The 24567-nt window shown below is 39.1% G+C and overlaps 1 protein-coding gene and 1 long non-coding RNA gene across 3 annotated transcripts; one reads left to right on the top strand and one right to left on the bottom strand.

Moving 5' to 3' along the window:
* The first annotated feature begins 1130 nt into the window (after nt 1-1130).
* pou3f3b (POU class 3 homeobox 3b) lies at nt 1131-4763 on the top strand. Of its 2 annotated transcripts, none has more exons than XM_048200531.1 (2): nt 1131-3396; nt 3720-4763. In XM_048200531.1, exons 1-2 carry the CDS (start codon nt 2185-2187, stop codon nt 3831-3833), a joined length of 1326 nt encoding a protein of 441 aa, XP_048056488.1. In that variant the 5' UTR covers nt 1131-2184; the 3' UTR covers nt 3834-4763. The 2 variants fall into 2 exon arrangements, with proteins under 2 accessions (XP_048056488.1, XP_048056487.1); XM_048200530.1 differs by having other exon boundaries at nt 1347-3405.
* A 6748-nt stretch (nt 4764-11511) lies between these two features.
* LOC125273297 lies at nt 11512-19282 on the bottom strand. The gene is made up of 3 exons (XR_007186043.1): nt 19161-19282; nt 16020-16282; nt 11512-13153 (listed from the first exon to the last, which is right to left on the bottom strand). It is a non-coding gene; the product is annotated as an uncharacterized LOC125273297 (long non-coding RNA).
* Between the last annotated feature and the right edge of the window lie 5285 nt (nt 19283-24567).

Below are 24567 nucleotides of genomic sequence, written 5' to 3'. Positions count from 1 at the left end.
AAACTTCAAAAAGTTGAAGGCTTGAACATTTGAAACTGCTTTGACTCCTTAGAGTTTCCTCATACTGGCTATCACGTTTCTTATGGCCGCACGAGACGAGCAGTATGAAATGCATATCAGTAATTTAGAGCAAAATCTGCTGGAAATTAATGAATAGACAGCCCCGTGGCGGTGGCCCTACTTTGCCATTCAATGTAAACAAATCCACGAGGTTCTCGGTTTTTGAGTCTGATCCAAATGAAATCTTCTGGGAAGGGAGTAGCTACGTAGTCCTCTCTTGGGTTTTCTACAAAACCTGATTCAGTGTTATTCTACCCGGTGCATCAATCCTACTAAATGAAATAAGACGAGCTTTTCTGTCACAATACCTTTTTGGAGTGATTATTGTTGTAAAATGGTGCATTGGTTTACATGTGTGTTTTATGCACGTAGCTAATGATACTTATTCTGTAGTTCATAAACGAGGAGATCGAGTCTGACACCTCTCTTGTTTACTGAAGCTGGGGGACCGTATGTCAATCACTCTAAATTTTCTTTGGACTTGCACTTTTATTTATACCTCTGGGTGAATCCATATGTTGTAGGGGTCTGATGGTATGTCTAAACAATTCGGCGCGAGATTTGAAAGTGCATTTGGCCTAACGTTAGTTGATCTTGGTAGAAGACATTTCTTGCAAATCCCCCAAAGACATGCTCGGTTTCCATTCGTTTTGGTTGCCACTTTCTCCCCATCCCTTTCTTGTGTTTAGCTGCCTTGCACTCTCTGTTTCCGCTTGGAAGCATCGCATAGTCATCTCGTTAACTCTTGAGAGGCCGAGGTCTCAGGAAATGTAGTAGTAGTCAATGTGATGCAATTAGGTTCGATATATTTATATTATCTTGCTTGGTTGAGTTCAAAAATTGTAACAGACAAGCTGGAGAGAGAAACGATATTTTAGGACTCATTTTGTCAATAATCTTAGCCGGTGCGATTTCAATGCTTTTCACTTTCGAAATTTCAATTAAAACAAGATCAATTGTATTTGTTAGAGGTCACTGTTCATCACTCTTATCTAAATTCAACCTAAGGCTTGGTAAGAGAACTATGTTTTGTTTTTGCACTGAGAATTAGACCACTAACAGTCACGCGGTCTTGTCAATAATTCACCAAAATAATTCGCCAAAACTATGGGAAATTGTACTTAAATGGGGATTTATTATATTCCCGCATTCTTTAGAGTTTTCAGTCATTTATCTTGATTTATTTATTTAAATTCAAAAGCAACCAATTGGAATAGCCGGAAGGGGGGTCTATGTGCCCGAAGCGAGTTCTCTAGAGCTGTCAATCTCGCCCGTACCATCCAATCAACGAGAGCCGTACACCCGACTTCCTTGCATTTGGGGAAAAGACGTGGACGATGTACGCAGCGCAGGGTAAACACTCGTGTGTCCTCGAGCTCTGAGGGAGGGACGGAGCTAACTGTCAGAGAGAGAGAGAGAGAGAGCGAGAGAAAGAGAGAGGGAGGGAGAGGAGAGAGAACAAGCGAATGAGAAAGAAGGCATGCAACACTGCTTTGCACTGTAATACTGGATTGTACTTCAACTGGAGCGGTTTGGCAGGTTTAAACACATCAAAACAGAACAAAGAGACAGACTTTACAGCACCATAAAAGAATCTGCAAAAGAAAAGAAATAAAGGAACGGAGCAAGTGAAATCGCTGCGGCTAAATAACAAAAGAATTGAGGAAGAACCACGTTTAATATTTTTCCACTCGGTAACGGAACATACGTTTGGACTTATTATTTTTTAAGGGCAACTTCTTCAAGCGCCAGAACTTTCTTGCGGGCAAAGTTTTTGAAACGATTTTTTAATCTTTCTTTTCTTTCTGTCTTTCTTTTTTTTTTTAAATAGAAAGTATAGATTGAAGGACTGTTTGACTTTCGAGGGGTTTTCAACGCTGACATAAAACTGGAATTTATCGTTTTCATATGTTCGAAATAGATGAATGCACAAAATATTCAAGAGACGGATTTCGTCTTCTCGCCTACAGTATCTTTCTCTTTGCTTTTTGTTGATGGTGTTTGCCAAAACACAAGCCAGACTTTTAAAGTTTGAATAATTCATGAGATATAATTTGCCTGCGTTAAAAAAGTTTCTGCAAAAGGGAGGGGGTGACCAGCGAACATATTCATAAGGTTAGCGGAATGGCCACAGCGGCTTCCAACCCTTATCTACCCAGCAGTAGTATATTATCGTCCGGCTCGATCGTGCACTCGGACTCCGGGGGTGGGATGCAGCAGGGCAGTGCTGCGGTAACCTCAGTGTCCGGTGGGTACAGAGGAGACCCAACGGTTAAAATGGTACAAAGTGATTTTATGCAGGGCGCGATGGCAGCGAGCAACGGGGGACACATGCTGAGCCACGCTCACCAGTGGGTGACGTCTTTGCCTCACGCCGCAGCGGCGGCTGCAGCTGCCGCAGTTGCCGCAGCTGAAGCCGGATCGCCGTGGTCGTCTAGTCCCGTTGGAATGACAGGCAGCCCGCAACAGCAGCAGGACGTGAAAAATAACTCGGGGAGAGACGATTTGCACTCTGGGACTGCGCTGCATCACAGGCCCCCACATTTAGGTCCCCACCAGACTCACGCGGGCGCCTGGGGTAGCACAACCGCTGCCCACATCCCGTCGCTAACCGGGAGCCAACAGCAGCAGCAGTCCCTCATATACTCGCAGCCAGGCGGCTTCACGGTGAACGGCATGCTCAGTCCGCCGGGCAGCCAAAGCCTAGTACACCCGGGGCTGGTGCGTGGCGACACCCCGGAGCTCGATCACAGCAGCCACCACCACCACCATCACCACCAGCATCAACATCACCAGCAAGCACACCACGGAGTGAACAGCCACGACCCGCACTCCGACGAGGACACGCCGACGTCGGACGACTTAGAGCACTTTGCCAAGCAGTTCAAACAGCGCCGGATCAAGCTGGGCTTCACGCAAGCGGACGTGGGCTTGGCGTTGGGCACTCTCTACGGGAACGTCTTCTCGCAGACCACGATCTGTCGCTTCGAAGCCCTCCAGCTCAGCTTTAAGAACATGTGCAAGCTGAAGCCGTTGCTTAACAAATGGCTGGAGGAAGCGGACTCTTCCACGGGCAGTCCCACCAGCATCGACAAGATCGCGGCTCAGGGCAGGAAGCGCAAGAAGCGCACCTCCATCGAAGTGAGCGTCAAAGGTGCGTTGGAGAGTCACTTCTTGAAATGTCCCAAGCCTTCGGCCCAAGAGATAACCAGCCTAGCGGACAACCTGCAGCTGGAGAAAGAGGTGGTGAGAGTTTGGTTTTGCAACCGGAGACAGAAGGAGAAAAGGATGACGCCCCCAGGAGTGCCGCAGACGCCGGAGGATGTGTATTCTCAGGTCGGCAATGTGAGTGCAGATACACCGCCCCCCTCCATGGACTGCAAACGAATGTTCAGTGAGACATAGAACAGCATACAAGACTAAAAATATTTTATATATGACTAATCTGATAAAAACACAGACTATCATGAAGATAGCAAAGCATTTTGATACTGTGATTGTGAGGGAATATTGAGACTGCAGATGTGTTACTATATATTTTTTTCACAAGAAAAAAAAAAAATCACCCCTCTTCCTTCCCAACCCTAAACCGCCCGCTAATCTTCTTCCAGGCCCTTAAATGTCTTAACCTAAAAGGTTGTGTCTGCTCTTTCTTTCAGGGACATTTTTTAGTAGATTACTTAAAAGATGCAAGTTTAACTGGGCCGAGCGAACCGGGCGACCAGAGGGTGACAACTACAAGTTCGTTCCACCAGGTAATTTTGGCGCATTAACTTCAACTGAAAAATACAAGAAATTAGAAATGAACAACAAAATCTTTGCCCCCCCTTCCCTGTTACACCAATGTCTTGTTTGAGAGGCAAAAGACGCAGGCAATTGTGTATGTTGTTATGGGACATTAAACCTCAAACAAAGGGATGAAATTCAACCGAAACAATGCGAAGAACAGTGGCATCCACGAAGCTTCCATCCAACTTGGCAGAGAAGACTGCATGGTTTTGTTATTATCCAAAAATATGGAATGGATTTTTTTTCTGGCCTTCCAATCCGTACAAAAACAACAAAAGACTGCCCTCAGTTTCTGATCTCCAAGATCTTTTTGAAATTGTTTTTTTTTTTTTTTTTTTTTTAATGTAAAGACACTGAATCTTACGTGGATTTTGAGGACAAAATGAAATCAAAGATGACTTTTGAAAAGACTGATTATTCCGCAGCTGCACCTCTTTGAAAATCTTCTGCGCGAACATCCGTTGCCAAGTGGGCCAGAGCTGGTGCTGTGGATGTTTTCATGTGCTGCCATTTCCAAGCAGTATTCTTTGGTAGGTTTTAATAAACAAGACTATGTAAATCCGGCAATATAGATTCATTAGATCAGATGCTGATCGGAATTATTTACTTAATATTTTTCATTAAAATGCTTTGTTTTAATATTTTATTCGGGATACATACGAACTATTCCAAACAGTTATTTATTTCCCCCCAGACTTGTGTAAAATGTTTTTTCCCTGTTTTCGTTGTTGACCCTATTTGTTTTGTTTCATTTTGTATTCTCATTTTTAAAAAGAGCACAAATCTACACGAGCTGACTTTGACAGTAGGTAATAAGGGTATATTTTGATGTGATGATTTGATTGTAATTTAATTTCAGTAGTGATTCCGTAAGAGATGATCGAGAACAATAAATTTGTTAGAATGAAACAAGATTGTGTGTTGTGCCTAAAATCGTAGCTGTTTGTAATTTTTTTTACGATGCTCTCAGAGCAGTATTTAGACAAGTGCATTTTAAAACGATGACTGCTGAATATTGAATATGACATGCAGAATAGACATAACCAAACAAAACATTATTATTTTTTATGCCAACAAAATAGCGATGTTTGCTTAAAATACAACCGTCCTATAAACATTTCACACAATGCATTTTTCTCAAATAAATAAATAAATAAATAAAAACAGGTCAGTGCAATCGTTTAGGCCTCTATAGGGAGCATTAACGGCAGTTTAGCATTTCTAGAACTTTTAGCATTTTTAGCATTTAGCAAACTAGCAAAAGTGTCACCTCTGTAAATTACTTCAGTGTACAACCATTTTGTTAGCAGGATGAAATGTGTCTCTGTGACAAGGAATGGAGATAGCAACGTTCAGTAAATCTCACGAGAGAAAGCCAGGAAAAGTTGATCGCTTTTGGAGGTGGAGTGTTTAGAGTGTCACGCGCTTTACCTGTTTTACGTTCACGCCAGCTATCAAATCCACTTATCAGCCCGATACATATTGGACATATTTTTATTCAGTGTTTTATGGTCTGCTTTTTTACAGCTGCCGAATTCAAACACAGCTATCTATCTATCTATCTATCTATATAAATATTCAAATATTCCTGTAATAATATTCCAAAACACGTGTTTACAGACATGCATAGGCATATGCATTTATTTTTATTGTATTTTTAGCATTCGATCAGTCGAGGTGTTTGTAGCTGAATTGTAGCTATAACATTTATTTTATAATGTCAGCATTTCTCCATTTCTCTCTGAATTTCGCGCTTGCTGCATGCACTGTGTGATGACCTAAATATGGAATATTATCATTAGGCCTGTTGTTGTAATTATTAGCCTGTTGTTATTATTATTTCTCGGGTGTCGCAAACACCAGCTTTTGCTTGTTAAAATAAACCAGAATGCTTGATTGCAAATGCCCGCCAAACTAACAAATATAGGCCTGTGATATAATTCATGTCGTAAACTTTAGTCGGTATAAACCTGTCATAAACTGACTTTATGTTATACCTAACATTATTCATATAAGTCAGATATTGGAGATGAAATTATCCCGAGCTAGGCCTCATAAATAAAACGGACGAAGTGTTTTCTTAAGCGGGCGAAAACGACAGTGTGATCGCTTCAACTTTTTCTTAGGATGACTATTCAGCAAAACGCGCAATTCCCTCTCTCTCTCTCTACAAGATTTAAATTTCGCGGATGAATTCCCATACACTAGTTGCTTAGCAACTAAATTCAATCAATGTTATAGAAGTATGCATCCCTTCTCTTTGTCCCTAATAATAAGGGTGCTAGTCTGACATTCAGACTGATTTTGTATGACCCGAGTTTAAGAAATTCTGTCACTGAGAAGTAGGCTAAATTCTAAATTTAATTCAGAATTAAAATGTAGAACATTTTGAGGGGGGGAAATGTGGGGAAAATCAGCTCATGTGTATGATTGGTGTATAAATATTTAAATATCGAGTTGTTTATTAAATTATTGTTTATTAAACAGATTTAGAGGAATATGTCTAAACAACAACAAAATATCTTTGGAGTTTGTCTTCAACAGCATTTTTGATGTCCACTGACCCTGTTTTCTTTAGCAGCATGGCATAAATATATAATATAGTATTTTAATTTACTAAAATGTTTAGCATTATACAGTTTAAAAGCTGCAGGGAGGCCTGGAATATGTTCAGCAAGCAGATGACATAAACTGCACTAAACTCCATAGTCTACTGTCACATGACTTTCGTCCCACGTGCTCAGATCTATCCACTGCTGATAAAATAGCAAAGAACTGCTATGAACATTTTTTAAACTCATTTTTTAACTCTTTTTGTTTTTTTAAGTCCGAAATGTTTTACCGCAAAAATTACTTGGATTTTAAAAGAACTGATTAGTTTTGTAGTAATAATGTTGCTCCTTCATAAATATTCGATCAGTGTTCGTGCACGTGCAGCCACATTTAAAATCTTTTCTACCACCACGTTTTAGCCCAAATAACATTTATTTCATTTGCATTTATGCTTTCTTGCCAAATCTTACTAGAAACTGCATTGTGTCACTGTCAAATATCCTATATCTCTTAACATGAACTCCAAGTAACACTGATATATTTGTATATTTGTAACAGTAGCCTAATATAGACTATAACTTTTGATAAGAATCTCACGCTTCAACTTGACCAGAGAGTTAAAAAATAAAAGTCTCGAGAAATTCAGAATATAGTGCCACACGCTAACAGAAACTTTTCCAAAACTCACATCGAAAACAATCAGTGAGGGGAAAATAATAGGAGTGTATGGAATTGCACAGGGAATTCAGGTTTTTCTCTATATTTTGCTACAGTTATCTAAAATGTAGACTACTTGTAAATAGATTTTTAACGCTAAATTTTTAACGCTTAACAGGATATCGAAATTCCAATTTGAACATCACAGAGAATATCCCAATCAACAGGATATTTTATATGGAATCAACATCGTGTCCAACTGAACAAACAAACATTTATTTTGATCAGTGTTCAAAAAGTTAATGTTCATAATCGTTGAGGTTTTCGCACTTATCTCTTTCCAGACGAACATGCCAGACTATTCGAGTTTGATTTTTTGTTGTTATTGTTGTTTTCATGTTTCTTTTTTGTCTCTTAACCCCTCGTGCTGTGCTCAGTGGGGAGACATGCTCCAGACCGCCTTTGTTAATCCATGTTCTATTGTCATTAATAAGCAGCAGATATTGTTGAATCTTTTAAACATCTGTATTGTTATAATCCAAAATCCATTTTGGTTATCTTGGCAGAATCCTTGTTTTTTGAGTTAGCCATTTTGCCTTTATTTATAAATTGTATAAAATTACAGAATTATACTTTCCCCGTGAAATGACTATTATTAGTGGTTAAAAAAAAAGAGAAGTAAATGCTTCTCTAAATAGCCTCTTAACTTTGAACGAAGAAAAGTTAGGAATGCGCAAATGGTCTTTCACAGATTTAGAAATTCAGCGTAGTAATGCGTTTCATGTTGTTGTAATTTACATATATCCATTTTGCATATTCCTTACACAGGGAAATAGTGTGTGGAAATATTAAAGCAGAAAAAAATATTATCGATGACAATAATAAAAATAATAAAAAACCAGCTTGGTTATTTCCAGGTAACAGCTGTATTTGCTTGAAATACATTCGAATTAAAACGTATTATATAGGACCCAGAGCACACAGGCTCAAACTCAGCCACCGTATATACATAAATGCAGTACGTGGACTAACTCTTCGGTGTGCCATCATCAGTAAAGGCCCTCAGAACTCTCTCGAAGTCCCCAGTTGTGCTGTCTGGAGGACCAGCCACTCCCAGTCCCTCTCTCCCTCTGGAGACACACTGTAAACGCCGTTCATGTTGAGCGGACGCAGGTGCTGCTCCCCTCTGCAAACCAGAGATTACATTTCCATCACTTCCCTCCTGAAGTCATGTGAAACAATATCCAGACACATGTCCGCAATGCTCAAGCCACAATAGGCCACGCATGTAAGTGTCTTTATTGTTAAGTTGCAACATTTACACTTCATTACTCTATTGGCGTTATTATGTGAATTCGATCAATTTAATATTATTAAGAAGCAGTAGGTCCCATTGCTGTACATGCCATTGAGATCCCAGTCTGTTTAGACAGAGAATTGTGCAGACTGTCACTGTGGTCCCTGGTGGTGTCTAATGAGTTCTTACGCGCTGAGTGCTAAAGGAATGCTATAGTTTGATAACCCAACACAAATAGGCTACGTAAATAAATAAGTAGGCTTTATTCCTAAATAACACGGAGGGCAACGTTCAAAAATCGTGACCATTCGGACCAGTGGTGAAACTGATCGCTCCGGATCATATGCGCAGTGCGCGCCGGGCACCGCGCGTGCCCTCCGCCGCTCTTGAGCGCGAGAATAGAACTTAATGAAATATGTATGCCGAGTGACGTGACGTGTGGGGTTTCCTTTCTATAGAATGAGAAGTTCAAGGCTCTGTGCTTTGAGGAACAGACAATAAGACGGACAGGTGAGGGAAAGGGCCAGTGGACTATAGGGTTGAGTGTATTTTAATTACTTAAAATTACCTTCAACAAACTGTTTGGCGACATCTAACAGGAAGGTTTCTAATAATGAATATAGTAATTTAGGAACAATAAAGCACCTTTAATAATAATAAAATAGCCTAAGAATATTTATTGTTATTTATTTAGTTATTTACAAATAACTAGATGACATGAATCTACATTTATAAAAAAAACCAACAAAAAAAAGTAGCTTATTGCTTTGTAAACTCTAATATAGCCTACTGACATTTAATTTAATTTGGTTGACCATTGGCCAGAATGAGCTATGTGGTTCTGTATCTATACGTTTGGTTTATTCTCGATTATTCTAAAAAGACTGTTGTGACAGTAAATTAATCTTACAGTGGTGACCTCTAATCGTGGACTCAACATACAGGCCTTGTAGCATTAGTAGTAGTAGTATATTTGTTGCAGTAGCATTTTTTTTTAAAGTTCCATATACAGTATATAGCCTATTTATTGATTATACAACCACCCTTTTCCCCCCAAGTCACTGCATGCATCCTTGTGAGCTCAACAACACACACACATACATACACACACACACACACATCTCCAGTCCACTGCGCAGCTGGGCGGAACACTTCCACGGCCCAACAGCGCCATCTGCTGTTTCCTACAGAGGCTTTATATCACAGTTACTGACAAAGATGATCCGGATAAAAGTTGTTTTCTCTTTCACAAGTGAACTGGATACAAAGGATTAATAAAGGCTACTACTTTCGTTAGTAAAATTGAATTTTTTTACGATTAGGCGGATAGGACAGATAATTGACAGCCTACATTTTCATATTAGGCCTAGTTTTTTTTTTTTTTTTTTTCTTCCAAGTTTCAAGTTTCAAGTACAATTCTTGAGAGTGAGACACTTTATATAAAGTTGCCACAAAACAATTTGTACATTTTTTTTTTACAGTCTCAGCCAAGTCAATTGTTGCTTTTTGTTTGCTACGACTATCGAAAATCCTCTGATCATGTCTGTAACTGAAGCATTAGGTCGTTACAGTACTTAAATTGTCTTAATCTCTGCTGCACGTTTCCCAAAATCACTGTTATTTTAGTATAGTAAACACGTTAGTAAATTGACGAAAGCCTCCGGCCACTCGTGAGCAAGCCCTTTCGCTTGCTTCATAGTTTATCGTAGACAAAGAATAAAACAAATTATATTCATGCGTTTTTGCATGACTGAATGAATGAAATAAGTGCTGGTAAAATCACCTTTAAAACGATACTTCGCAGTGTGCATGCAACGTGACATTATTATGGGTATAGCCTACTTTAGACTCATATAAATAATTAATTACATTCATATAGCCTACTGAATATAGGCCTATAAATGTTAACACATGAGATTTGAGCAATGTTGTCTTATTCATTTACATAAAATGTATCCTATACAAAATGTATCTATTAAAATATTTTATAAAGCCTATAACATCTGTGAGACATACAAACAAAATAAAATTATAATAAAATTACATGTGGTGAGCAATCTATGTAGGATTTTGTGGATGTTATTTAATTATCTACTAATGTTTTACATGTTTAATACTGACAAATCATATGTAACTAAATATCCAATATTCCAACAAGCACATCTAAATTTTAATTTAATTATGTGAGATCATTTTGTATGTGATTGATTGTTTGGAGATTGTTGTAAAAATGCTGTCAGTGTAATTTTGGTTTGTTGTAAGTATATTTTTTGCTTGTAAAATGTAAAATTTGTTTGCTCTTTAACAAGTTTTGCAAGGAGACTTCATCCAAACAGACATCACCACCAGAATGTACTAATATTAACAATAGTAGAACTTATAATACCAAAAAAAAAAAAAAAGAAAAAAAAAAAAAAGGTCCAAAATGGTTAAAGCTTTTAAATTTCTTATCCACAAATTGGTCAGGAAATTAGCACAATTTAAGCAAATGCACACATTAAAAAGCATAAAAACATAGAAGACAGAATGAAGTTTTTGGCAGAATATGGGAAGTTGTGTGTGGACTGATGAATCACAATGAAACTCGTATCCACACACAACTAATGCTCTGTGTCTTTAAATATAATATAATATAATATAATATAATATAATACACTCTAAAAAAAAAAAAGCTGGGTTGAAAATAGACAAACCCAGCAATTGGGTTGTTTTAACCCAGTGGTTGGGTTAAATGTTTGCCAAACGTGCTGGATAGTTTATTTAACTCAACTATTATTTAAAAATTACTGTATTGCTTGCTTAAAATGAACCCAAAATATTGGAAATTAAGTTGGAAATTAACATTTATTAAATGTTTAATGAATAATAATTAAACAATAAACATTTAATTGTTTATTAAAATTTTCACCTTTTGATTATTATTGTTTCCTCTAGTAATTATGTGTCTGAGTTGTAGTTTCCAACCTATTTTGGGTTCATTTTAATCCAGACATATAGACATTTTTAAATAATAGTTGAGTTAAATAAAACTGTCCAGCAGGTTGGGCAAACATTTAACCCAACCGCTGAGTTTGTCCATTTTCAACCCAACTTGGGTTGTTAATGTAATATAATATAATATAATATAATATAATATAATATAATATAATATAATATAATATAATATAATAAATGCATCTCTAGCACAGTGAAGCATGGAAGAGGAAGGAAGAGGTCATTGTATTGGGAGGCTTTTCAGCTGCTGTGAAAAGTGAATTAATGCTGTGGAGTACAGGAGAATACTGTAAAATGGCTTGATTCTCACCATTGAAAAGTTGTTTTCTAGAGAATGAACAGATGTTATTTTTCAACAAGACAGTGCTCCTGCCCACACAACCAAGAAGTGTCTTGAGAACAAGTCCATCAGGCTCATGTTTTGCCCTGTTCAGAGTCCAGATTTGAACCCTGTCGTGAATATCTGGTCTCACATTAAACTCAAACTAGGAGACATTTTTGAACAACTCATGAAATGTTTGAAGCCATTAACACTGAGTGGAAGTGTTTATGCTATATTGCCATTTTCAGTGCTTCTCAATTACACAATGTAATCTGTATTTGTCCCAGAGTCTCTTGTTTTGAGGGTCTCTGTGCTTTGCAGCGTTTAATTGAAATTCCATTAATCACTCAAATCCATGGCTTCCACATGCCGTCCGATCACAAATGTTAAGTTGCCACACTCTTGTTTGAGAGGAATAAATTTAGCCTGGATAAGGATGGATGGTGGTGATGCTGGGGGGGATCGATGGTCCTCAGGGGTCTGGTGACATCTCCAGCCACACGCCTGCCTTTGCGTCATGGCGGTCCGCCAACCGAGGTCAGCTATCCCAGCAGGCCATTTCACTTCAGCAGCAGTTACCAAGGTGACAGCATGTCAGAGCTTTGGCTGCTTGGAGCAGGCTTGTATGGAGCTGATGCATCACCTCCTTGATGGATTTGTCAATAGTGCTTAGACCAGGTGGGGCAGCAGACCGCACGACTGTCCCGAAACACACGCGTGCAAGCGGCATCCCTTGGTTTGGATAGACATGTGCTTTCCTATATACATCCATTGATTGAGCAGCTCTTGGACAAGAAGGAAGATGGAATTACAGTATCCTCAGAGGCCCTGGAAGGGGGGCAGAGGACTTGGAAGAGGGGCTGTTGGGTTCAATGTCTCATTAACCAGGTAGGGATTTAGAGCATAGAGCATCTGAGCCGTCTTTAGCTCAGAGGGTTGCAGTGTAACCATTTATAGGTTTCAGGGTTTAATAGATTACTAATAATTGGACCCACATATCCTAGGTTAGGCATTAGTGCCTGAAGCCAATAAATAGATCACTGTAAACGGATGCCACAGCTCTTTTGCTTAAACCAGAGATCAGTATGCAGCACTGGAAAATCTTTTCCAGATAAGAAAAGTAAGTGTGAGAGAACAAGTAAAAGTTTGGTTGCGGTCATGTGCAGCAGGTTCAGTGGCTTTTCTACACTATAATTGACTGCTTTGAACTGTCTTGTTGTGAAATAAAGTTGTCCATACCCTAAACAGCTTCTGTAACTCTTTTGAGAAAGGGAGATGAGGATAAAAGGCTCAAAGGTGCTCTACAGCAGCCCTCATTAGGACAGCTCCAGGTGTGGGAGAGTTAACACCTGGTCACTCATTCACCAGCCCAGGGCGGCAGAGATTCAACTGATCCACTCAACATTGGGCAGTCGGACAGTGCAAACTCACTCACCGAGGGTTTGATACGAGAGTGATTAACCTTAAACATCAAAGGTGACCTGCCAGAAACACATGAAGACGAACAGAAGAAACTTGGTTAGACATCTGTAGCGCACTCGCACGCATTGTATGTGCAAATTCTCAAGTCATTAAAGGCTTTACTCCCAGAAATAATAGTAATTAATTGGTGTAATACACAAAGGACATAATTATCTTTTTTTTCTGTACTGGCACATATTTAATTACCCGTAATTGTTCCCCAAGCCTCATTCAAAAGGGGTGTAGACTAGACAATCATAATGCATTATGCTCTAATCCTATATTTGGTTTTGCAAAAGAGGATATCACTGTATCAAAGAACATATACAGCGACTACTTCGCAACGCTCAGACAAAAACATCTCGAAACTCGTTTTCGGGTCAGGTTTACATCATCAGCAGATTGTCTTATGTGGAGAGCATTATATATGTTAATAACTGCCAGATTTATCCCTTTTCTCTCACAGACCAAAGAACAAAACTACTGATTAACGTGCATTCTTGTGAAGTGTGGCGATATCTGAGAGTGTTGGGAGCTAAATTTGCCCCCTGTGCAGAGGGCTGAGGGCAGCCTCGCGGCTCCTTGAACACAAGATGGAGTTTAATAAGTAAACAGAACAGCGAGAGGACAGAGACTCTGATCATGGGCCCGTTCGCCCACCCCGGCCCCCTGCAAGCCTGGCGAGCTGATTAGCTCTGCCGATTGTACCTAGTAATTGCAGTGCCGTGACCCCCTCCAGGCAAATATTAGATTTTAGTGGTTTAACCTTTGCAGTCTACAGTGGGTTTAAATTGCCTGCGCAGATGTTGGCGAGCCCAGCGGTAGCCGGAGAGCCGGTGTCCTCTCATCAGCGGAGGGAGATGTCTCAAGACTCCCGGTCCTTATTATCCCTGTCTCATTTAGAGCAACTCTTTATGTCTGATTGGTAGCGTTATTTCTCTCCGAGACTTTTCAGCGATATCATCACTGAAATCAACTTTGTTGTTTAAAGTGTTTGTAATTGTGTGCACCAAAGCTTTAGAGATTAAAACATGGAGCGCAAACATTATGAACAAATCCCCAAAATTAATATGAGGGATATTATGCTGGGGATGTATTTAAAGGGATAGTTCACCCAAAAATGACAATTACCCCTTGATTCATTCACCCTCAAGCCATCCAAGGTGTAAACGACTATCTTCTTTCAGACGAACACAATTAGAGTTATGTTTAAAAACATCCTGGCTCTTCCAAACTTTATAATGGCAATGAATGGGGGGCGTGATTTTGAAGCAAAAAAAAGTGCATCCATCCATCATAAAAGTACTGCACAAGGCTCCGGGGGGTAATAAAGGCCTTCTGAAGTGAAGCAATGGGTATTTAAAATTTTATATCTAAAATAACTAACTTCTGGCAGACATTTAGAAACTTCTCGCGGTTTAAACAAATAGGGCTGTGCAACAAACTCGAGCTCCTCTTCTCTTATATTGAAATCCTCTCACATTTTTCTGTAAAAATTCTCATTTTAGACTTCTAATTCATGACCGGTGTTTTGTTTTGCTCTATCCTTCTGCGCTTTCGCGTTCTTCATTACATCATGCGTCGGGTCAGAGGTCACTCTTCCGCCGCAAACCAATGCGTACGGCCGTCTGCTGGAAGCTAGTTATTATAGTTAAAGATGCCCTAGGTGCCTTTTCAAAAGATGTAATATAAGTCTAAGGTGTCCCCTGAACGTGTCTGTGAAGTTTCAGCTCAAAATACCCCATAGATTTTTTTTAAATTAATTTTTTTAACTGCCTATTTTGAGCCATTATTACATATGCACCGATTAAGCGTGCGGCCCCTTTAAATCTCCCGCTACCCTGCCCCCGCGAGCTCTCGACTGCCTTAAACAGCAAACACAAAGTTCACACAGCTAACATAACCCTCAAAATGGATCTTTACAAAATGTTCATCATGCATACATCGATTCCTGTGAGTATAGTATTTATTTGGATGTTTACGTTTGTTTATGAATAAGTTTGAGGCTGTGCTCCGTGGCTAACGGCTAATGCTACACTGTTGGAGAGATTTATAAAGAATGAAGTTGTGTTTATGAATTATACAGACTGCAAGTGTTTAATAATGAAAATAGCGACGGCTCTCGTCTCCATGAATACAGTAAGAAACGATGGTAACTAACCACATTTAACAGTACATTAGCAACATGCTAATGAAACATTTAGAAAGACAATTTACAAATATCACTAAAAATATCATGTTATCATGGATCATGTCAGTTATTATCGCTCCATCTGCCATTTTTCGCTATTGTCCTTGCTTGCTTACCTAGTCTGATGATTCAGCTGTGCAGCTCCAGACGTCCTGCCCTTGTGTAATGCCTTGAACATGAGCTGGCATATGCAAATATTGGGGGCGTACATATTAATGATCCCGACTGTTACGTAACAGTCGGTGTTATATTGAGATTTGCCTGTTCTTTGGAGGTCGTTTAAACAAATTAGATTTATATAAGAAGGAGGAAACAATGGAGTTTGAGACTCACTGTATGTCATTTCCATGTACTGAACTCTTGTTATTCAACTATGCCGACGTAAATTAAATTTTTGAATCTAGGGCACCTTTAATAAAGTTTTAAATATTTACAAAAACCCATCACTTTGCTTGAGAAGGTCTTTATTAACCCCCTGGAGCCGTGTGGAGTACTTTTATGATGGATGGATGCACTTTTTTTTTGCTTCAAAATCTCGCCCCCCCATTCATTGCCATTATAAAGTTTGGAAGAGACAGGATATGTTTAAATACATCTCCAATTGTGTTCGCCTGAAAGTAGATAGTCATATACACCGCGGATGGCTTGAGGGTGAGTAAATCATGGGGTAATTTTCATTTTTTGGGTGAACTAACCCTTTAAAGGTAGCAGAACGAGGGGGTGCCCCTTGCAGGGCAAGTCCATTAGCAGGAAATGTTCATGAGATGAAGCGGTAGGAAGTTTTTCTAAGGTCAGTCTCAGCTACTCCAGAGGGTCGTATTACTCCCGTCCTGTCTGGGGTCTTGAACCTCTTCCTCCCATGTGACGGGCAGCTGCATCCCACGGCCCCTTTCTCCGCAGTGTGTAGTAATGGCTTCCTTCCTGCACTCGCCACCGGGACCCCACCTCAGACGCTTACCTGGGGAAAAAAGACAGACACAAGTTGAGGGAGGGGGGAAAAGACACTGGTCTTTTCATCCATGGGAAGCAGGGAAGGAACCCTTCAACTTGTCTCAGGCTGGAAACCCAATACAGCGTGTGTGTGTTGGGGGGGGCTGAATGGGCCTACAAAGTGGTTCCATCTGAGACTGAGAGAGGCTCACACGGGATACTGCCTACACACATAACGCAAAGATGACAGATCTGTGTTTTGATCTATCATTACTGCTCTTGTAACCAGGGTGTGAATTATACAATGACCTACAGCGGGGTCAATGATTTTTTTAGGGGTGCATGGTGTGCACATATATGCCTTTACATATACACACATTTTTTATCTTTGTAGGGGCCAGTTTTTAAAATCTACTTGAATCTGCCTACCTGTGTGGTATTTAAATACCTCAATTTAAACATTTACTTTAATCAATCACAATTCTACAGACTGTTAGCAATTAATTTTTTTTCAGCCATCAACTAAAGCCATTTTTAGACTGCAAAAGTAGAAGAGAAACTGCATCTGACATGGCATAATGTTTATTTACACATAGGCCCACTGTTTAATGCTGCTCATGTACATGCATTTACATTGCATAAGGTAAATAGCCTATAAACATGAAGTCACTATAGGGGTGAAGCTGCAATATCATGACAAAATCATTATGGTTGATTATTGCTCTTGAAATTGTAATGATTATTATTAAAGGGTTAGTTCACCAAAAAATGAAATTTCTGTCATTAATTACTCACCCTCATGTCGTTCCTTTCATCTTTAGAACACAAATTAAGATATTTTCGATAAAATCCAATGGCTCAGTGAGGCCTGCATTGACAGCAAGATAATTAACACTTTCAATGCCCAAAAAGCTACTAAAGACATATTGAATTTATGAATATATTCACATATATGAAGCGACGAGAATACTTTTTGTGCTCCAAAAAAAAAAAAAAAAAAAAAGACTTTATTCCACAATATCTAGTGATGGGCGATTTCAAAACACTGATTCATGAAGCTACGAAGCTTTACGAATCTTTTGTTTCGAACCAGTGATTCTGAGCGTGTATCAAACTGCCAAAGTCACGCCCCCCAGTGGTGAACTATTGATATTTTGAAACACTTATGATGTAACGAAGCCTCGTTTACTGAAATCACGTGACTTTGGCAGTTTGATGCAGTGTTTTGAAATCGCCCATCACGAGATATTGTTGATTTTTTGACGCACAAAAAGTATTCTCGTCGCTTCATAACATTAAGGTTGAACCACTGTAGACACATGAACTGTTTTAAATATGTCTTTAGTAGCTTTCTGGGCATGTGAAAGTGTTAATTATCTTACTGTCAATGCAGGCCTCACTGAGCCATTGGATTTCATCAAAAATATCTTAATTTGTGTCCTGAAGATGAACGAAGGCCTTACAGGTGTAGAACAACATGAGGGTGAGTAATTAATGGCAGAATTTTCATTTTTGGGTGAACTAACCAAAGTTTTTTGGTGGAAAAAAGCGCATATTCTGGCTACAGACAAAAAGAACCATTAATGCATTTGTTTATTGCTTTTTATGGGTTTGAAAAAAAAAAAAAAAGACTTAACATTGGTTATTTCAGTAGCAGTAGCTATTACATTAAGCAAGCGATCAAAGAACACTGAAGCGGTCCACGATTTCATTCAGCATAATGTGAGTTATACACTGAAACTGTCTATACTGCAAAATGAATCTCTTACATGCATCTTTTCTGCAGTTTGTTGTTTATGATGATAAGAAAGAAGGTCAGATTCAGAATCAGTGAGCGCGTGCAACCCTCACGACACCAAAATTTGCACGGTAACGAATCAAAACGTCTCTGATTGGACATTGCGTTCCTAAGCTCAACAGACACGTGTGCAATTGGTTATAATGCTCAACACTGCAAACTACGTGTAAAAGAAAATGACTATAAATATGATGTAACATGAACAAATCTACTGTAAATGTAATGCTGCAATCTTCATATTTATAGGAAACACTTTCTTTGACCCCCCAACATCCTTCAGGGGGGATCAATCCTTCATTAGGGGGGTCAGAATTCGCACACTGCTTGTAACAAATATCGTGTCGATGAACAGAGGTGTACAACATGAGATGGATGAGATAGAAATACACAGAGAAAAACGGTCCAAGTTCTGGCTGTAGCCCCATGACCACATAAGCCTGCAAAGGAGGCATTAGCAGAGCTGGCAGAAGCAAAGCACTTCACTGATCTAAATCGCCCCATTCTTTCTTATCAGCAGTGTGTGGGGAGCAATACTCAGGTAGCCCCCCACAGACCATCGCTAAAAGCCCTAATATCTGTGGACGTCCGTGGCCACGGCCCAATCTGCCGCGGCAGTCGATTTGTTTCACGCACTGCCAGAAGTGCTTTGTAATTAGGCTGATATTGATGAGGCCTGATTCCAGCAGGTAATCACTGGCAGTTCAGCTTCTCTCCGCTCCTCAGCAAAACGTCTCTATTTATTACAGAGCTTTTGCTATCAATTAAAGGCCACTCAACGCACGGCTCTTTGATAATCAGTCGGATGATTTCCGTGGCTGTCGGAGGGCAGATATGAAATCTAGACAAGCATTCTCCACGGATGCCTCGGGAGCATTACGTTTTAACAATACTGGAGAATTCGGCATTAGCGAGGCCTCGCTTGAAGGACCGTTTCATTAAAAGTCCATTTCCTAAATAAGCCTGTTCTGGAAAAACAATGTAAATAAAACAGTGATTTCCTAAGAGCAGGCTCTGCCAGGGTTACGCTTTCGTGCCTTGCTTTCGCTTCTGCATACTTATTATTTAGGCTTAGTTGATTGTGTGTGCGCCACATGTGTGTGCATCGTACCGCTCCGTCCGCGTCCCTGGGCCGCGTGTGTTCTGTGTGGATTACGGCTCTCCTGGATTCCCTCTGTGTCTCCGAGGAGAGGACACCATTTGGGCCCCGCTCGTATCCTCCGGCTGCCTTTTCCAATCACTGCCTCTCTACCTCTTCTTTCTCCCTATAGATAAGCAGCCAATCAGTGCAGGTGCTAGTTCATGAAGGGTAGGGGCATGGGGCGGGTTTCATGGCCCCGGGGCATGAAAGGAGCACTGGCACCCATGACAAAGACACACACACACAGATACTCACACATTTGCACCCGAACGCAAGTGTGTATTCAAGGGGGAAAAGAGAAATCTGTTGTTTTTCTTTCACTCTTTCACCACCCTCACTCCCCTCCAGCTGTTGTGCCTTAGTATCGATCAATGGTGCTCCCTGCATCGGCAAACTATTCATTTTTGATTCATTATTGTAATGTCAGCCTGTGTTGCGCCTTCCTAAATTGTGGCTTAAGCTCTGTTATAAGCAAACGTGTTATGAGTATGAGTGAAGAAAAGTAACTTTTATGCTAGATGGTCAAAGGGGTCCTTGATTATGACTTCACTTTTTTAACTTTAGTTAGTGCGTAATGTTGCTGTTTGAGCATAAACAACATCTGCAAAGTTACGACACTCAAAGTTCAATGCAAAGGGAGATATTTTCTTCAGAAATCGCTTTTTAAATGGCTGGCAGGGACTACAAAAAGCTTCTTTCCGGGTTGGTGACATCAAAAACCACAAAATTTGCATAAACCCCGCCCTCGTGAACACACAACAAAGGGGGCGGGGCCATGTTGTGCTGCTTTAGAGAAGAGGAAGAGTTGTTGTAGTAGAGTGTTGTTGTCATGCCGTCATTTTACGCCGGACTGCTTCACAAACGAGGGTCAATTCAACACAAAAGATGAACATGACGGCACATGCTAGTGGATGAGTTGAATCAACTCCACAGCAACTACATAAATTTATCCACTAACCATTCAGAAACGTCTAAAAGTTGTAACTTCTTCCTGAGTCTCTCCATCAGTGTCGACTCCGGTTTGAACAATGTAAGGCTGAACACTGTTACTGACAATCCTCATTTTGGCTGCGTGAGATTCTCCAGCTTTGTTGTTGTTGAGCTGTTAAAGCTCCGCCCTCTTCTGGAAAGCGCCAGCTCATTTGCATTTAAAGGGACACACACAAACGGCGTGTTTTTGCTCACACCCAAATAGGGGCAAATTTGACAAGCTATAATAAATGATCTGTGGGGGATTTTGAGCTGAAACTTCGCAGACACATTCTGGAGACACCAGAGACTTATGTCACATGTTGTGAAAAGGGGCATAATAGGTCCCCTTTAAATAATACCATATATTCATTGCTATTGAAATAGCACTTTGCATCACATTATGCAAACTCACTAGAAGAACACATTTGTAGTGTTTGTCACAATATTTCCTTTTTTTTTTTAAATAAAGCCTATTTCAAAAATCTCTGGACAGTTGCCATTTACTTTGGCACTGGCCCCGAGTAAACAAAATCATTAGACCAAGTCTTAACAGAAAGCATGTGCTGTTTGTAACCACTAAGATGTTTTCACATAAATCCCTCGTGAATGGAATGAGAGATACAGCGTGCAAAATACCAGAGGAAAAGCAGTTTTAAGCAGACTGCCCCTATGGCTGATTGTGTCAGCCACAATGGACGCTGTAAGCAGTGTGAAAGCTTTAAGGTGAAAACGACACATGCTGTGAGATGTGCTTATCCCATCACCAGCCAGTAAGGATATTAGGAAAAGCATGATGGAAATTATGACTGGAATAAGCCTGCATCTTACCACTAAAGCTTAAAGAATCCAGGCCCATCTCTCTCTCTCTCTCTCTCTCTCTCTCTCTCTCTCTTCCCCTTTTCTTCACCCTCTCATGCCCTGCCACTACTAACCCATTTTTTTTTTCCTGCAGTGTAAAACTGTATTTTTCAAAAAGGCACTTTTCCACGTTTCAGTCTGTGGAATTTGCTATTGCTTTCTTGTTCTCTAAAACCACATAGCTCTTTTAACTTTCAAAGAACTTTCTTTCTGGACTACAGCCACTTTCCAAAATTCCAGGAAAAGAGGAGGACATTTATTAAACTTTTTAAAAGACAACAAAACCATCTTCACAAGAGAGTGGTGAAGTCATGTTGTACAGTTAAGGACAATGAAGAAGTCACACTTTGGTGGTCTTGCAATAATAATTATGACATATTGCAGGTTCAATACAAGCTAAGCTCAATGGACAGCACTTCTGGCATAATTTTAATTACCACAAAAAAAAAAAAAAAAAAAAAAAAAAAAAAAAAGATTGAGGTTATAGAGATAAGCTTCTACTTGGAATTAAATCAGGCCAATTTTTGATATATCATTTTTTAAATGCACTTACATTAATTCTTCTGTTAAAAATTGCACTCTAAAAAAAATAATAATTATGTGTCTAATTTTTAATTTCCAACCTATTTTGAGTTCATTTTAAGCCAGACATATAGTAATTTTTAAACAATAGTTGAGTTAAATAAAACTTGCCCATCACGTTGGGCAAACATTTAACCCAACCACTGGGTTAAAAACAGCCCAAGTTGGGTTGAAAATGGACAAACTCAGGTGTTGGGCAAGTTTTATTTAACTCAACTATTGTTTAAAAATGACTATATGGCTGGCTTAAAATGAACCCAAAATTAAAAATTAGACACATAATTACTAGAGGCAACAATAATAATCAAAAGATGAACGTTTATCGATAACCAATTTAAATAAACGTTTATGTTTAATTATTATTATTCAACTTATTTATAAATGTTAATTTATTAAACATATTAATAAACATTAATTTCGACCACTTTGGGTTCATTTTAAGCAAGCAATACAGTAATTTTTAAACAATAGTTGGGTTAAAGGTGCCCTAGAATTAAAAAATGAATTTACCTTGGCATAGTTAAATAACAAGAGTTCAGTACATGGAAATGACATACAGTGAGTCTCAAACTCCATTGTTTCCTCCTTCTTATATAAATCTCATTTGTTTAAACGACCTCCGAAGAACAGGCGAATCTCAACATAACACTGACTGTTACGTAACAGTCGGGATCATTAATATGTATGACCCCAATATTTGCATATGCCAGCTCATGTTCAAGGCATTACAGAAGGGCAGCCAGTATTAACGTCTGGATCTGTGCACAGCTGAATCATCAGACTAGGTAAGCAAGCAAGAACAATAGTGAAAAATGGCAGATGGAGCAATAATAACTGACATGACCATGATATGATATTTTTAGTGATATTTGTAAATTGTCTTTCTAAATGTTTCGTTAGCATGTTGCTAATGTACTGTTAAATGTGGTTAAAGTTACCATCGTTTCTTACTGTATTCACGGAGACAAGACTGTCGTTATTTTCATTTTTTAAACACTTGCAGTCTGTATAATTCATAAACACAACTTCATTCTTTATAAATCTCACCAACAGTGTGTAATGTTAGCTTTAGCCACGGAGCACTATCAAACTCATTCAGGATCAAATGTAAACATCCAAATAAATACCATACTTACGCGATTAGACATGCTGCATGATGAACACTTTGTAAAGATCCATTTTGAGGGTTATATTATATATATTTATATTATTATATATTTATGCTGTTCAAGGCAAGCGCGAGCTCCGTGGGCGGAGAGCACAAGAATTTAAAGGGGCCGCAGCCTGAATCGGCGCATATTTAATGATGCCCCAAAATAGGCAGTTAAAAAAATGAATAAAAAAAAAAAATCTATAGGGTATTTTGAGCTGAAACTTCATAGACACATTTAAGGGACACCTTAGACTTATATTACATCTTTTAAAAACACGTTCTACGGCACCTTTAAAACTATCCAGTAGGTTGGGCAAACATTTAACCCAATTGCTGGGTTTGTCCATTTTCAACCCAACTTGGGTTGTTTTTAACCCAGCATTTTTTAGAGTGTGGGTATTATTTGAGCTGTAAAGTTGTTTTTGTCATTTATACAGGGTTTTAGGTGTTATTTTGTCATGGAAATTAAGCTGTCGGTCGATGTAACTTTACACAGAAAAGGTTAGTAAACTATTTTTCCACACTTGTTATCATTGTTTACATTTTGTATTTGTTTATGCAGATTCACTGCCATTGCAAGTGGCTCACAACACAACAGTGTGTCACAACAAGTGCTGTCGATTGAGCTGAGCTGTAGCTGTTGAATGTGGAAGATTCCTTTAATTTAATGAAATTAACATGTTGACACTTCATGTAACTGATTGCCTATCTTGGCAATAAAGCTCTTTCTGATTCAGATTCTGATTTGAAAACGAGTCTAAACAGAGAATGTTAAAAGAGTTTACATTTAAAAAACAATAATTAAATTTAATAGAATTCTCCAGTCTTAAGCTGTAGACCTTTGTGACATTTGACATTTTTCATATTTGCGAGGGTGGCTCACAGAAACACCTCCAGCAGGAGTGTTAGCCCTGAGTTAGGCCAGAGCTAGCATGTGATTAATGTGATGCTCACTAACCCCCATGGTGAATTGGAGACCAGGGGTCGAGTCTATTTTTCTTTGCGAACGCTTGTGGCTAAACCTGAGCGCAAACGTTGTTCATCATTGCGCCACATTAGCTCGCCAGAGCATTGACTGGCACAAACCAGAAGCGTGTGCCCCTTCACTTTGATTAATGTTGGAAAACACTCACTCCAGCTCTATCATGAGTGAAGACCTGGCGTCCATTAGGAACAGTGCACGCATACATATAACCCCTGGAATAAATGCTGGCCTGTGGCTCTGCCCCTCCATCTGATAATTCATACATTGCATATTGTGAAGGAGATGGATTGTTTTATTATTTTTTTTTTTTCATTAAAGGCGCTCTCATCCCGAATATCCTACTTTCAGACAATGTAGTATGTGAAAAGTAGTATGTCAAATGAGATGTTCTTACTATCTCATGAGGCCAAGGCTGACGTTTTAGGTCATATTACAAATTCTAGCATTCTGAGCATTATTAATTTTTCCATTCACATATATACTGTCACTGTTATACAGTCTCTGGTTTGGTGCATATTGTTGAATAATGAGGCCAAGAATAGTAATGAAGATATTTTACATGGCATTGTTTTTAAGGACAGGCATCAAAAGAGTTCAAACATCTTGTTTATTTGCCAGATATTTCATGGACAGATCACATTTTCTAACAGCAAGCAAGTTGGGGGCCGGTATATTTAATTAATTAATTTCTCTTTTTTGGAGTTAATGTGTTTAATCTCAATTATATGTGCTGAAAATTTACTTAGTGCATTAGTTTTAGCAATGCCAAATTAAGTAAATGTGTTTACCACATTAAATAAAATTGATTTTATTTAAAAAGAGAGATT

The sequence above is a fragment of the Megalobrama amblycephala genome, linkage group LG8 (assembly GCF_018812025.1).
Source record: "Megalobrama amblycephala isolate DHTTF-2021 linkage group LG8, ASM1881202v1, whole genome shotgun sequence".
NCBI lineage: Eukaryota > Metazoa > Chordata > Actinopteri > Cypriniformes > Xenocyprididae > Megalobrama > Megalobrama amblycephala.
This window is presented reverse-complemented; position numbering and strand designations above follow the sequence as displayed.